The 14,015-nt window shown below is 41.3% G+C and overlaps 1 protein-coding gene across 3 annotated transcripts in view; it reads right to left on the reverse strand.

Moving 5' to 3' along the window:
• IPPK (inositol-pentakisphosphate 2-kinase) overlaps positions 1 to 14,015 on the reverse strand; it is a 104,028-nt gene that overhangs the window by 24,664 nt on the left and 65,349 nt on the right. For all 3 annotated transcript variants that reach the window (XM_050957825.1, XM_050957824.1, XM_050957826.1), the window contains one exon: positions 8,804 to 8,870. In XM_050957825.1, the coding sequence (XP_050813782.1) occupies positions 8,804 to 8,870 (67 nt within the window). The remainder of the gene's footprint in view (positions 1 to 8,803; positions 8,871 to 14,015) is intronic.

Below are 14,015 nucleotides of genomic sequence, written 5' to 3' on the forward strand. Positions count from 1 at the left end.
CTCTCAGATTTTGGAAGGCACTTCAGATTCTTAAACCTTGCGTTGAGTGCTGTAGCTATCCTTAGAAATCTCACATTGGTACCTTCTTTGCATTTTGTCAAATCTGCTGTGAAAGTGTTCTTAAAACGAGCATGTGCTGGGTCATCATCCGAGATTACTATAACATGAAATATATGGCAGAATGTGGGTAAAACAGAGCAGGAGACATACAATTCTCCCCTAAGGAGTTCAATCACAAATTTAATTAACACATTTTTTTAACAAGTATCATCGGCATGGAAGCATGGCCTCTGGAATGGTGGCCGAAGCATGAGGGGGCATATGAATGTTTAGCATATCTGGCATGTAAATACCTCGCAACACCAGCTACAGAAGTGCCATGTGAATGCTTGTTCTCACTTTCAGGTGACACTATAAATAAGAAGCAGTCAGCAGTACCTCTCGTAAATGTAAACAAACTTGTTTGTCTTAGCAACTGGCGGAACAAGAAGTAGGACTGAGTGGACCTGTAAACTCTAAAGTTTTACATTGTTTTGTTTTTGAGTGCAGTTATGTAACAAACAAAAAAATCTACATTTGTAAGTTACACTTTCATGATAAACAGATTGCACTACAGTACTTGTATTTTTCAGTTCACCTCATACTATTTCTTTTATCACTTTTACAATGTAAATAGTTGTAATAAAAATAATATAAAGCGAGCAGTGTACACTTTGTATTCTGTGTTGTAATAGAAATCAATATATTTAAAAATTTGAAACATCCAAAAATATTTAATAAATATCAATTGGTATTCTTTTAACACTGCAATTAATTTTGATAAAAAAATTTTAATCGCAGTTAATTTTTTTGAGTTAATCGTGTGAGTTACCTGAGATTAATCAACAGCTCTAGTTAAAACATCTCTTCACAAGTGCTTCCAACATTACTAAGATTAGTGGAGATGGATTTGTAGTAAATTTGGAAAGAGAGCAAACAGAAAAATCTAAACCAGTTATACCAAAGGATATATTCCCAGTAAGAAACTTTTACTGCTTGGAATTTAACATACCTGCCAATAGATTAATACCATTACTAACAAATTTATCTTACCACTCAGTGATTATTCAGATCTCTGTTTCAGAAGTACTGTCTTCATACCCAGTCAAGTACATATTGTTTATACAGGAATAATAGAATCAAATCATAGGACTGGAAGGGACCTCGAGAGATCATCTAGTCCAGTCCCCTGCACTCATGGCAGGACTAAGCATTATCTAGACCAGGGTGGACAAACTTTTTGGCCCAAGGGTCACATATGTGTGGGGAAGTTGTATGCAGGGCCATGAATCTAGGGTTGGGGCAGAAGGATGGGATGTGGGAGGGGGTGTGGTGTGCAGGAAGGGGCTCAGAGCAAGGGTTTGGGATGCAGGAGAGCTGCAGAGTGCTGGAGGGGGCTAAGGGAAGGGCGTTGGGGTGCAGGTTCTGGCCCAGTGCCACTTACCTTGAGCAGCTCTGGGGTGGCAGCAGCGCACAGCGGGACTAGGGCAGGCTCCTTGCCTGCCCTGGCTCTGCTCCTCGAAGTGGCCAGCACGTTTGGCTCCAGGGGGTGGAGTGGGGCAGGCACTTGCCTGTGGATACCACCCCCAAAGCTCCCATTGGTTCCCTATTCCTACTGCCCAGGGCAGTGCCTGCAGGCGAGGGCAGCGCACGGAGTTCTCTGCCCTCCCGCAAGCCCCCTGCAGGGACGTGGTGCCAACCACTTCCAGGAGCAGCGCAGGGTCAGCGCAGGCAACCCTGTGGGCCAGACTGAAAGCCCTGACGGGCCAGATCCAGCCCGTAGTCTGTAGTTTGCCCTTCCCTGATCTAGACCATCCCTGTTTGCCTAACCTGCTCTTAAAAATCTCCAATGATAGAGATTCCACGTCCCCAGGCAATTTATTCCAGTGCTTAACCACCCTGACAGTTCAGAAGCTTTTCCTAATGCCCAACCTCGCTAATGTCTTATTCATGTAAAAGACTGAACTATTACTTACTCTACAAAGTAAATGTGATGGAGATATTGTAAACAGCGTGGATCCCACTGTGTGCGCAACAGTCTCCTGTGTGCAAGGTCTAAATCTTTTCATTGGGGCAGAACCTCCCTGTGCTCCTATGCGAGGGCACAAAGGGTGCAGCCACTGACACCCTCTGTCATTCCGTTGCAATCTGCAATTGGGAGATCTCTGAAAAATGGGAGGAGAGGGCAAGTTGTGGAATCCATACTAACTACAGTCAAATCACCACAGTTCCTGTAGGGCAGTGGTTCTCAAACTTTTGTATTGGTGACCCCTTTCACATAGCAAGCCTCTGAGTGCAATCCCCCTTATAAATTAAAAACACTTTAATATATTTAACATTATAAATGCTGGAGGCGAAGCAGGGTTTGGGTGGAGGCTGACAGCTCACAACCCCCCATGTAATAACCTCATGATCCCCTGAAGGGTCCCGATCCCCTGTTTGAAAACCCCTGCTGTAGCATAACTATTCGTTCTTTGAGTATGCATCAGCATGGATCCCACTGTAGCTGACGGGAAAGCAGTCTTCTCACTGGATGGTGGGAATGAGGAGTTTCAGCTTCATTAGTCAAATAATGAATGAAGCACTAATCTCCCAAATGTGACATCTGATCTAGTTGCTAAGTCTAGAGTATGATGTTAGATTAAGGTCACTTTGCTGCCTTGTGGATCTCAGGTACTGTACACTCCTGAAACAGACTGAAGATGCTGTCTGTGCTTTGTCAGAGATGGTCACAACATTCAGAGAGAGATATTCTGTAGCTATCTGATAAAATGGAAATACGTGTGATCCATTTAGAGGATCTGTGACTAGATGGCCTGGCCTTTTGAAGGGTCAGATTATGGTTACAAAGAGGTGACGAGACAAACTAAAAGGCTTGATCCTGTCAATGCAATAGAGTAAGGTTCTGGAGACATGCAGTGTATGTCGTTTCTTTCCCCCCCTGTGGAGATTTGGGAAGAAGGCAGAGGCAGATCGACTGGGTCGGGTGGAATTCTGCAACTACCTTATGGTGGAATTTGAAATGTGATCACAGCATAACTCTATGAAAGAATTTATAGGGAGGTCCAACCATGAGGGCTTGGAGTTCACTGACACACCTTGCCAAAGTGACAGTAACCAGAAAGAACATTGCACAGGTACGATGGGATACTATCAAGAGAACTGAGAAGAATGAGCAAACTCGCCAATATTGCTGTGAGGTGGACCTTGGAAGCTGACCACTAGATCAACATGCTTCAAGGGCAGCAAGTAGTCAAGGATCCTCAGTATCAGTGCCTCTTCTGGACATTGATTGTTGTACTGTCCGTATGAAGAACCTTTTCTATTGTAAGGAACACATCGTCCTTGTTGATGGCTTTCTGCTCTGGGAGACTGCTCCTAACAGATTAATGAAGTTCTTAGCAGTACTGCTCAACCAACCACCATCCAATCTTTCAGGTGCAATGACTGCAGGTCTAGGTGCAGTATCTGACCACAATCCTGGATTATTATGTTCAGACAGGCTGGGAAATAGTTGTGAGGCAAAATCTGAAATACGTCTGACAGACATAACTATCCTCAACCAGTAAAAAAGGATTACTGTGGCCTTGGATGTGACCCTGGGGTGGGGGGGAAATCTGTGGAATGACATAAAAAAAAAGAGGCCTGAGTGCACTGATGCAGGAATGTCTCTGGCAACAAACCCAGGCTCATGCCTCCTCTGAAGCAAACCCTGGGTATTTGGTGGCAAAAACATCTATTGTGGGAATCCCCTGTTGACAGAATATTGGCCCTGTGATGGGTTTTTGCAGTGACCACCAGTGGTTGGGTTACTAAATGCCTGCTGAAGAAGTATGCCAGGCTGTTGCTAACTCCCAGAAGGCGCAGCACCTATGGGGTTATTCTATGTTGATGACACCACAACAATAGCCTGATTGCTTCCTGGGAGAGGGGTGATGAACCAACTCCTCCCTGCTTGTCTATGTAGCTCATTGCAGATGTATTTACTGTCAATATCTTCACCATGGAGTTCGGTAGGATAGGTAGGAGTGCTACACAAGCCAATATCATGGGCCTGAGTTCCAGGAAGTTTATGTGGAGATTCAAGATGTCCTGGGATCAGGTGCCTTGCATGTGCAGGTGGTTCAGATGGGGTCTGCACCCAGTTCCTAATGCATCCATGAAGAATGTCATTGTCAGAGAGAGTACAGAGAATCAAATTTCCTTTCAGGCATTCTTGAAGTATAACCACCAACAAGGTTCCTGCTTGAGCTGGGACTGTGACCCTCTTCTTCAGCTGAGGTCCTTACACCACATGAAGTTATAGGAACCGCAGGTGAACCTGGACAAATGGCATCACATATATACATCCACATGTAGCCTAGTAGTCCTGGGATAAGTAAGTACATCTTAACTGGACTTCACTTTGGGTAACCTATTATCAATCAACTGGACTGGAACACGTCTTCAGGGAGACTTTTGCTAGTTGAGAGCTGATCATAGCCCCTGTGAACTCTATCATCTGTAATGGGTTGAGATATTTTCTCTTAGTTCACAAGGAAACTTAGCTGGGTGAACAATGAGAGCGCATACTCGAGAGCTGTTGCAGTCTCCCTCTGGGACTTGCCTCTGATCAGCCCAATCATCTAAGTACTGACAGACATGGATGCCCTGTCTTTGAATGTGCTGCTATCACCATTAGACATTTCATGAAGACTCTTGGTGCTGTAAGGAGTCTGAATGGCAGTAATATGTACTGGTAGTGGTTAGACCCAATGTGAATCTGCAGTACTTCCTGTAATCAGGAAGCATGGCTACATGGAAGCATAGATCTGCAAGCTGAGAACCATGAACCAGTCTTTAGTCTGAAGAGATGGAAAGATTGAGGCCCACATTACCATCCACAACCTGAGATGGCATAAAAACTTGAGTTCCCTCAGCTCTAGGAGAGGATGAAGTTCTCCCTACTCCATTTCTTTTTGGGATAAAAAAAGTATGGGGAATAGAGGTAGGTATGTCCTGGTGATGATGGGAAGGAACAGATTTCCTGTAAGGGAAGCACTGAGATTATGCACTCTCTCAGTACCAGAGTTTGAAGCTCAAATACTCAGTCTGCCTAGGGCAGCTGAGGTTGTGCCACCCCACACAAAAGAATCTGACCATCAGAAATCAATTCAGATGGGCTGAGTTCCTTTTGTTGTAGTTTCGTACAGCTAGTAGAGAATTCTGAATAATTTCGCTGTAACTAAAGAATAGCAGGTCAGATACTTATTAGTTTCTGTCTTGCTGCCATAGGCAGTAGTATGATCAAATGGAGGGTCGAGGGAGAATGCCTTTGTATGGGTGAATGAGGAGGCAGAAGGGATATGCACTGTCCTGATGGATATAGCCATCCAAAATACTATGATCTCACACGCATGTTGCACACGTGCAAATATAGTGGGATTCACACTGACATCATGTTTCCAAAACAAACAGTAAATTCCTACAGAAGCCCTCTCTAAAGTAGCAGAAACTCCCTGAAGTCCAGGCTGATAGTCCACCGAAAAAAACAGCAGCAGCAAAAAGGTGGCCTTAACCTCTGAGGATAGGACAAGAAGCAATGGGTTTTGAATTGCAGCAAGGGAGGTTTAGGTTGGACATTAGGAAAAACTTCCTAACTGTCAAGGTGGTTAAGCACTGGAATAAATTGCCTAGGGAGGTTGTTGAAGCTCCATCATTGGAGATTTTTAAGAGCAGGTTAGACAAACACCTGTCAGGAATGGTCTAGATGAGTGGTCACCAACTGGTCGATCATGATCGACTGGGCAATCCTAGAGGATTGTCCAGTCGATTGTGATCTCTGGCGGTGCAGTGTCGCTTCCGCTAAGGCAGACTCCCTGACTACTCCAGACCCATGTCGCTCATGGAAGCGGGCAGCACAGCCCCGCAGGCAGGGATCTCCCTCCACATGCTGCTCCTACCTGCAATCACCACCCCCACAGCTCCCATTGGTTTGAGCATTGGCCTGCTAAACCAGGGTTGAGAGTTCAATCCTTGAGGGGGGCCATTTAGGGATCTGGGGCAAAAAATCTGTCAGGGAGGGTACTTGGTCCTGCTATAAAGGCAGGGACTGGACTTGACTTTTCAAGGTCCCTTCCAGTTCTATGAGATAGGAATACAGGTCTGTCACATCTTACGTGCATTTAACATGCGCGAATTCAGCTTTACACGATCAGCAAAAAAAAAAAAAAAAAAAAAAAAAATAATTTAAATAGTGTTCCTGTAGTGCAGCTATTCCGCCTGCCATTACACTCAATGTAATTTTGACTATATATGGTTTTTGCTTTACGCACTGACCGCGGAACGTAACCCCAGCGTAAGATGAGACAGACCTGTATCTCCATTACAGACTAGATGATCTCTCGAGGTCCCTTCCAGTCCTATGATTCTTCCAACTGAAAGCACAGCCACTGAAATACAGCTTTCAACAAAAACTACTAAAATCTTTTGCTTTAAGGAGGGGGAAGGATGACAAAGGAGTAAATTCTACAAAGATTAGCTTAATTACTTTAATGAACAAACACTAAATTGTTTGAAAGTTTGTTGCAAGCAGATCAAAAAGAAAATACTGGTGGAACAACATGTGCAGGCTCCATTTCAAGGAAAAATACACAATCAGAAGAAAACAGAAGACGACTTGAGTACACTAAAATACATCAGAACACAGAAAAAAGTCAGCAATGGCAATATCGTTAGCTTCAAATCAAGGAGATGTTGCATACTCAGCTGGGACGGGCGAGAGTCAAAAAGCAAGCCTTGTATATCTAAGGAACCATACTGCCTTTCTGACTGGCTTTAATATGAAAGACGTGTGAGTAAAAACCTCATGCCAGATGACATTGACCCATAAATCTCAAACATCAGTGATTCCCACCTAAATTAGGTGGTCTTTTTAGAAAGATATACTGTATGAAAAACCTCTAAAGCCATTGAGATTTGACTGGAAATATTTCCCTGTTAAAAACATAACTGCTGTCCCAACTTGAACTTGACCTCATCAGGCTGTCATACAACCACAGCACATGATAGTGTCTTATAACTAAGAATCAGGGCTTGTCTTCTCTACCAGGGAGATCGACGCTGCTGCAATCAATGTAGATGGTGTCCATATAATGGGTCTAGTGAAAACCCGCTAAATCGACAGCAGAGCGCTCTCCTGTCGACTCTGGTACTCCAGCTCCCAGAGAAGAATAAGGTAAGTCGACCAGAGAGCATCTCCTGTTAACACAGCACAGTGAAAACACTGGGATAAATCAACCTAAGCTACGTTGACTCCAGCTACATTATTCATGTAGCTGGAGTAGCTTAACTTAGGTCCACTTACCCCAGTAGTGAAGACAAGCCCTCAGTATCAGTCAGTGCAAGGAAAGGAACTTTGAAGAAAATTCTGAGAGCTCTGAGTGTGTGGGGGCCCCCCCTCAGAAATGAGAGGATTAGGTCCCATCATCCTGGCTAAATTCCAATTCTAGTAACTAATGCAGCCTACTATCATTTCTCCTGTAATTTCAGTTAAATTATTCATTTCCCAAGCTAATTAATACTATTGTGTAGTATTACTGGCACTGTTAAACCATGCTCTGTATTCCACCCCCAGTGGTGGATCTATTTCAGCAATGTAGTACAGAGAGTGCTGTACTTAATCTGTAAAGCAATTCCAGTTCTTCTGGATTGAAGGCACCATAAAGTATAATGTTGTATCTTACATAGACTTTAGTACCATATCATTCCCCAGGGGACTACACTAGTCAAAACCCATAAGCCTAAGAGGAATCAGTAAGAAGAGGGATATTTTTTCAATTTTCCCCTGTAGGGATTAGAATATGATATATGGTGAGTATTCTAGGAAAATCTACTTCACAAGTGTCACACTATTTCATTGTGGAAACAAGGAAGCTGAACAACACTCATGATTCAGTTTTCACGCAGACTACAGATAAAGGGTTCAAAACCCAAGCTTCTTAGTAAATGAATGCTAAGTTATGGGTGACAATAGATACAAGTCAACTTCCACATTCTGATTCATTTTACATAAAATACTTTTTCACTAGTAAAGCAGAAACAAAAATACGTAAGATATTATCAATGTCTAGCCTCAAACAAAGCTCAGGGGGAAGGATAGCTCAGTGGTTTGAGCATTGGCTACTAAACCCAGGGTTGTGAGTTCAATCCTTGAGGGGGTCATTTGGGGATTTAGTTGGGGATTGGTCCTGCTTTGAGCAGGCGGTTGGACTACATGATCTCCTGAGGTCCCTTCCAACCCTAATAATCTATGATTCTATAAAAGTATTGAAAACAAACATCTACTTGCAATTTTTGAAACTGACCAACTCCAAGGCACAGTTACCTTTAAATGTCGACATTTTTTTTTTAATTCCATTACAAAAATGGAAAACAAGTTTTCTGTTCCCATTACTATTTGTAAAGGTCTTTTCAGCAAAGAAAAAAACCTGACTACACAAAGTGCTTACAAATGCACATGTTAAACAAACTGAAACAATTTCTCCCTCCAGTTTTTGTTCATAGATAGTAATTTAGTTACAATAGATACAACATTTCCAAACAGTCTGATTTTCAAGTTGACTGTGTCCCTTTAAGTACTAGGCAACAACGATTAAATGATATTGTAACTTATCAAAAAAACTTTTCTTTATCAGATTTTAGAAATAAATTTTTTCTCGTGCAATTTAACTGAACATTTTATAGTTGAATGCAAGAATCTTAATTATAGCAGTGGGATCCTTACCTGGCCTCTCAGACTGGATCTTTAAACAAAGCTGTTTTACAAAGTCCAAAGGTAGCTGAACAACTTCCTAAAACACAAATTTTTAATATTTTAACAGACAGGTTCTTTTAAAAGGAAATATCTTAAAATAAAATTTTACATAGAAATACATAAATACATAACATCTTGAATCGGTGTCAACAAAGTAGGTCAAAACGTTACATAAGATCAACCAAATTGCAGCGAAAGCAAGCCATTTGTTTGGTTGAAAGTTTTGTTTGTTATTCAACCCTATAAAAGAGTACAAGTTTCATCTTACCCTGAGTGTCTGAGGAGACCAGATAAGCAATACCATATCCTGGCATGAGACACAGAAAAAGCCCTTCGCCAGTTTGTCAGTTTCATGCAACTACAGGAACATTATGCATTTTCTTAAAGTAACAAATCCGTTTGTCTTTGTACTTATAAACTTCTACTTATAAACTGGCAAAGTTCTTGTATTTAAGGATTTAACACAGCAACCAAATAGAGCCTAGGAACTTCTAAACTGTAGTGTAACTAGATCTGATCTCCTCACTCATGGAAGCAACTCAAGCTATCGAAGAATTGAAATAAGGAGGTAATGGATTACAAGTCTCAAAATATTAGGCTCTCCCAGGCTAAATTCATCAGCCAGAAAAAGAGCAAAAAGAAGCTAGACATTTTGAAGGTTAACTATCCTTCCTTAGAAAGAGAGGGCAGGGCTGGGCAAAGAAGAGACCCCTTCCTCCAATGTGCCACACTGGGAAACAGGCTGGGCAGCCCGTGCTTACAAAACAAGTTTGAAGTCAAAGACAATAGATTAAGTAATGATGTATCATGGGCCAGACAGGGTTCCATTCATAATTGCATGATCTCAATTATCATTTAAAAAATTGCATCTCTCACCTTGTGCTAATTAAGTATCAGAGAGGTACTCTAATTCTCTTGCATGAATGGCTATAATCTGGAGTTTATTATTTCATAATGTAATAGTATTCTCTTATCTTACTGAAATGCTTGTGTTAAAACCATTTGCACAGTCCACTTGAATTGTAATTCCACATAAAGTTTCAAATACAACATTTTCCCTAATTTGGCAGTTTAGATTTAGGGTTTACCACATTTGTGTCTCCTCTTCCACACCAAAAGAGACTGGGCTATATTAAAGGTAGACTTGAGGAGTGGGAGGTGTTTAATACTGTATTTTGGAATTTACTTATCATGTTACCAGTGTTCACAAGTCAGCCCCCATTGTGGAGTTGATTTAGCTATATGTGGTATGAGCTAAGCCAACAGCTTTTAGTCTGTTGTGTTCTAGCTATGTTAAATGTTTCAGCTTTTTTTTTGTTGTTCAACAGATATATTCCAAATCTGCCTTTAATTAAACTCAAGATTTTACTGCAGTATAAAAAGTAAAAATAGTGCCCTATTTATACTGCAAGCTCCACTGAGCTTTTGTTTTACAAAAGTGAGCAGCTTACTCACAAGACAGAGCCAAGAAAACAGGTAGTTCTAGTTCCTTCTATATTTATCTAAGGCATAAAGCTGCCAGTGGAGCAATGATGATGTTTAAAGACAATTTTTTCTAAATTTATATCCATATAAACATAGATAAAGTTGACAATGCCAATCTTTAGAGGCAATATCCCTTCTCTCTCCCTCTCTCTTCCCCCTCAGCTCCCCATGTCCTCCTTACATAGAAATGATACCCAGGTGACTTAACTGAAGAATCAGGTCTTAAGTCATTTTATCATATCCTTTTCCATCTTGGTATTTTTATGGTTCCAGTTACTGTAGTATCTAAGCACCTTTCGAAAGGTAATAAATTTATCCTCATTATATCCTAGTAAGGTAGAAACTATCATCCGCATTTCACAGACTGAACTGAGGTGCAGCAAGATTAAGTGAATTGCTCAAGAACACAGTCTATAGCCAACTGAGGAATTATCCATATCTTCTGAATCTCAGTCAAGTATCTTAACCACTATGTTACCTCACCTAAACTTTTCCCCCTACCACTAATAATCTTAGAATAATTTCCAGTGTAAGCAATTTCAAGGTTTGGTTTTGTTTTTTTAAATCAACTTACCAGAAAATGTTTTTACCTTCCTCTGCCCTCATATACAGAATTTCCTGACAACAAAAGTTGTGTCAAGGTCCAGAAAGGATATTATTTACCTATATAACAGTAAAAGAACTCATACTCCTAGCAGGATAGAAATGGGATCTTTCTCCCTTCAGAATCGGATATACAGCATTCACTTCTGGCTCCAGAAGGTCATGAGAGATTAAAATTGTGTCATTTTATGTCTAGAAAGGCTATTTAATATATTCAGAGATTTTAAATTTGTCCTTCTAAGCTTTGCATTTTTAGGCTCATGGTAACAGACTTTATATGCAGAACAAAAAAACTAGTCCCAATAAAATAGTTAAGATGCCACCATTAAAACGTTTGCGAAATAGTTTTCCTGTAATCTATATGACATTACATACAATAAAGCTACATTAAAATAATGTTGCTATTTAGGTTGCAACGTCAAACACTCCAAAGTTAGGAAGTACCAGAATTAATGATGCCTTAATTTGTCTCCTTTTAACACATGCACTATGATAGTCTTTAATTACATGATGTTATGGTTCAGGGAGAGCTGTGCCTTTGACCCTATGACATTCCAGGATCCAATCCAGCCTAGTGAAGGGCTGTGTCACCACCTGCCCTGCAACCCTGGGTGCCTCACAATGCTTTGCTGCTGTAGCTCCCACCTGTACCACTCACAAACAGCCTTCCAGCCTGCAGGTAACACCCCGAGTGTCTGGATATAGCTGCCGCCTGCCAGCCACGCATTAGCTTCCACCAACCTTGGTTACTACTTTCAGGGTGACCCTCAACATGCTCCCAGTTCTGGATTTTCCCCAAAAACATGTGTTCTGCACTGTCCAGCCCTCTCCTGGGCAGTTCAGTTATTAGAGGTCCATAGCCCCTGTAAGTGGTCAATGTACAGCAGTTTGCTACTTCAGCTAAAACAGTTCAGTTTAAACACAACACTGGATTAGCTTTGATTAAAGAATAAAATAAGTTTAACTACAAAGACACAGATTTTAAGTGAGTACAAATATAAATCATTCAAGTCAGAAATGGTTACAAGAGAAAAGATGATAAAACTAGTAACTAAAGAAACTAGACTTGGTTCAAGGTAAAATTCTTACCACAGGTTACTTGCAACACTGCTGACCAAATATTTTAAGTCGGGATCAGTCCCCAAAGGACTATGTCCTTTGTCTTCTCGAGTGAAAGAGTGAGAGAGAGCATACCTGGGGTGTTTTTACCCCTCTCATTTATAGTCCAGTCATCCTCTGAAATGCATTTTCCTGAGAGTCACCCCTAGATAAAGTTCCTGCCAGCAGTGAGGATGGAGACATCGGCTCTTGAGGTGAAAGAGGTTCCATGCTGCTGTTTGTTAAAATATAAAGCCATCTGTTTCTGCCCTCCTTTGCTGCCAAAGAATGGCCACTAGAAAGTGACTGCCAATCAACTTTCATGACACCTGGCTAGAGGTATTGCTTTGTCCTTTGTCTTCGAGAAACTGGTTTGCCTCCTCCTCAGATTTGTCTGATAAACACATTTCAGTCACAACTTCAGCTTATGTTCATAACTTTACATGTAATGTTGCTACATTAATTTCACCATGATATTACTGACCAATGAGTTACTAGTTTTCAAAAGATATATCACACAGCATATTTTTACATATTCCAATTGTGTTTAGGATGTGAACAGTGGTGACTGAATACACCCTTATCCCCTACAGGTACCCTTTCCAAGGGACAGGCCTGCACTTCTCTTACAGTGGAATCCCTCTGTTTCATCCCACTTTTAGACTAGGCTGCAAGCTCACAGCACCCCTCCTCACCAGCCATGTCCTCAGCAGGCCCAGTTGGGTCATGGCCACTGTGGTAGACTTCCCTTCAGCATTTGTGATCAGTATGAAAATGCAGTAAAGAAACAGTTTGCTCAAAACAAACTACCATTTATTTAACCATAGAAACAAAGAGGGAAACAATTAATTAAAAATGCCTATACATGTTATCTTACCAAAACCTGTATTTTTCCTTGCAAGTTTAGGTGGGCCCCTGATGCCTCAGGCATTTGGACTGCCAGTGAGGCAGACTGCATCCCTGCCTCTCAGTTTGACCCAAAGGCAGTGCCCCCCACTTCACAAACAGCCATTTTATGAGCATCAACAATTGAATTCAAGTCAGTTTCCTAGTAATGTGTAAAATCTCCTAGGACTGAGTTAACTCTTTGCCCCCAGTGTAACAGAGAGTATGATAATAATCACATAGAAAGAGATATGGACTATTAGTTCAAGATACAGCTGTCTCCCACATTGTTCACATATGATCATATGCTTTTTTTCAACAGGACCCCTGTCTCATTTCAGTGAGCTAGATGTGCCACAGTCCCAGTAATTCATGACAGTATCAAAAAAAAGAAAGTGAAAACAGGTAGCACCAGGTTGAGTCTGGTACCATAAAAACTCATGGATGTAACTTTATGCCATAAAAACCTATTAAAACAGAATGGGACTCCATTTTTAAAGTAATTATTGGCATGAACATGTAGAGTATTCTAAACTCAAGCTCATATGCTTGAGGATGGTCAATTAATGCTATCCTTTCACAACAAATGGAAGATTTACAGAGGTAAAAATATTTAATTCAACAACTAACATTCCAGAATGAGAGATTTAATTTTCTTCACAAATCTCTCCTGTGTCTTACTCATGTCTGAGGTCTTAAGAAGCCACCTTGATCTGGCCCACCACGAAACAAGAGCCCTCATTGCCCTGTAATCCAGGGCAACCGCTATAAACCAGATCTCTTCTCTTCTCCCACCAAACCTGTGGCAAAATGCTACACAGCCACCTCAGATGGCTGAGTCTTCCACATATGAACCAAATTAGAGCATGAAAGCTTTCACTCCCATCCCCACCAACTGCTACCTCAAACACTTCCAAACCAATAAATCTTCAGTGGCTCAATCCATGGGGCAAAATCTAGTGTTCTGATCAATGTAGCGAAGAGCATGAGCTCTGGTTGAAGCTGTGCATCTCATATGGACAAGATGCACAAAAAGGTCTGCATACCTTGCATCAAGCAAAACCACTTTATCTACAAAATGTTTCTAAAAAGACTAATGGATAAGCACTTA

The sequence above is a fragment of the Gopherus flavomarginatus genome, chromosome 6, assembly GCF_025201925.1.
Source record: "Gopherus flavomarginatus isolate rGopFla2 chromosome 6, rGopFla2.mat.asm, whole genome shotgun sequence".
Lineage (NCBI taxonomy): Eukaryota > Metazoa > Chordata > Testudines > Testudinidae > Gopherus > Gopherus flavomarginatus.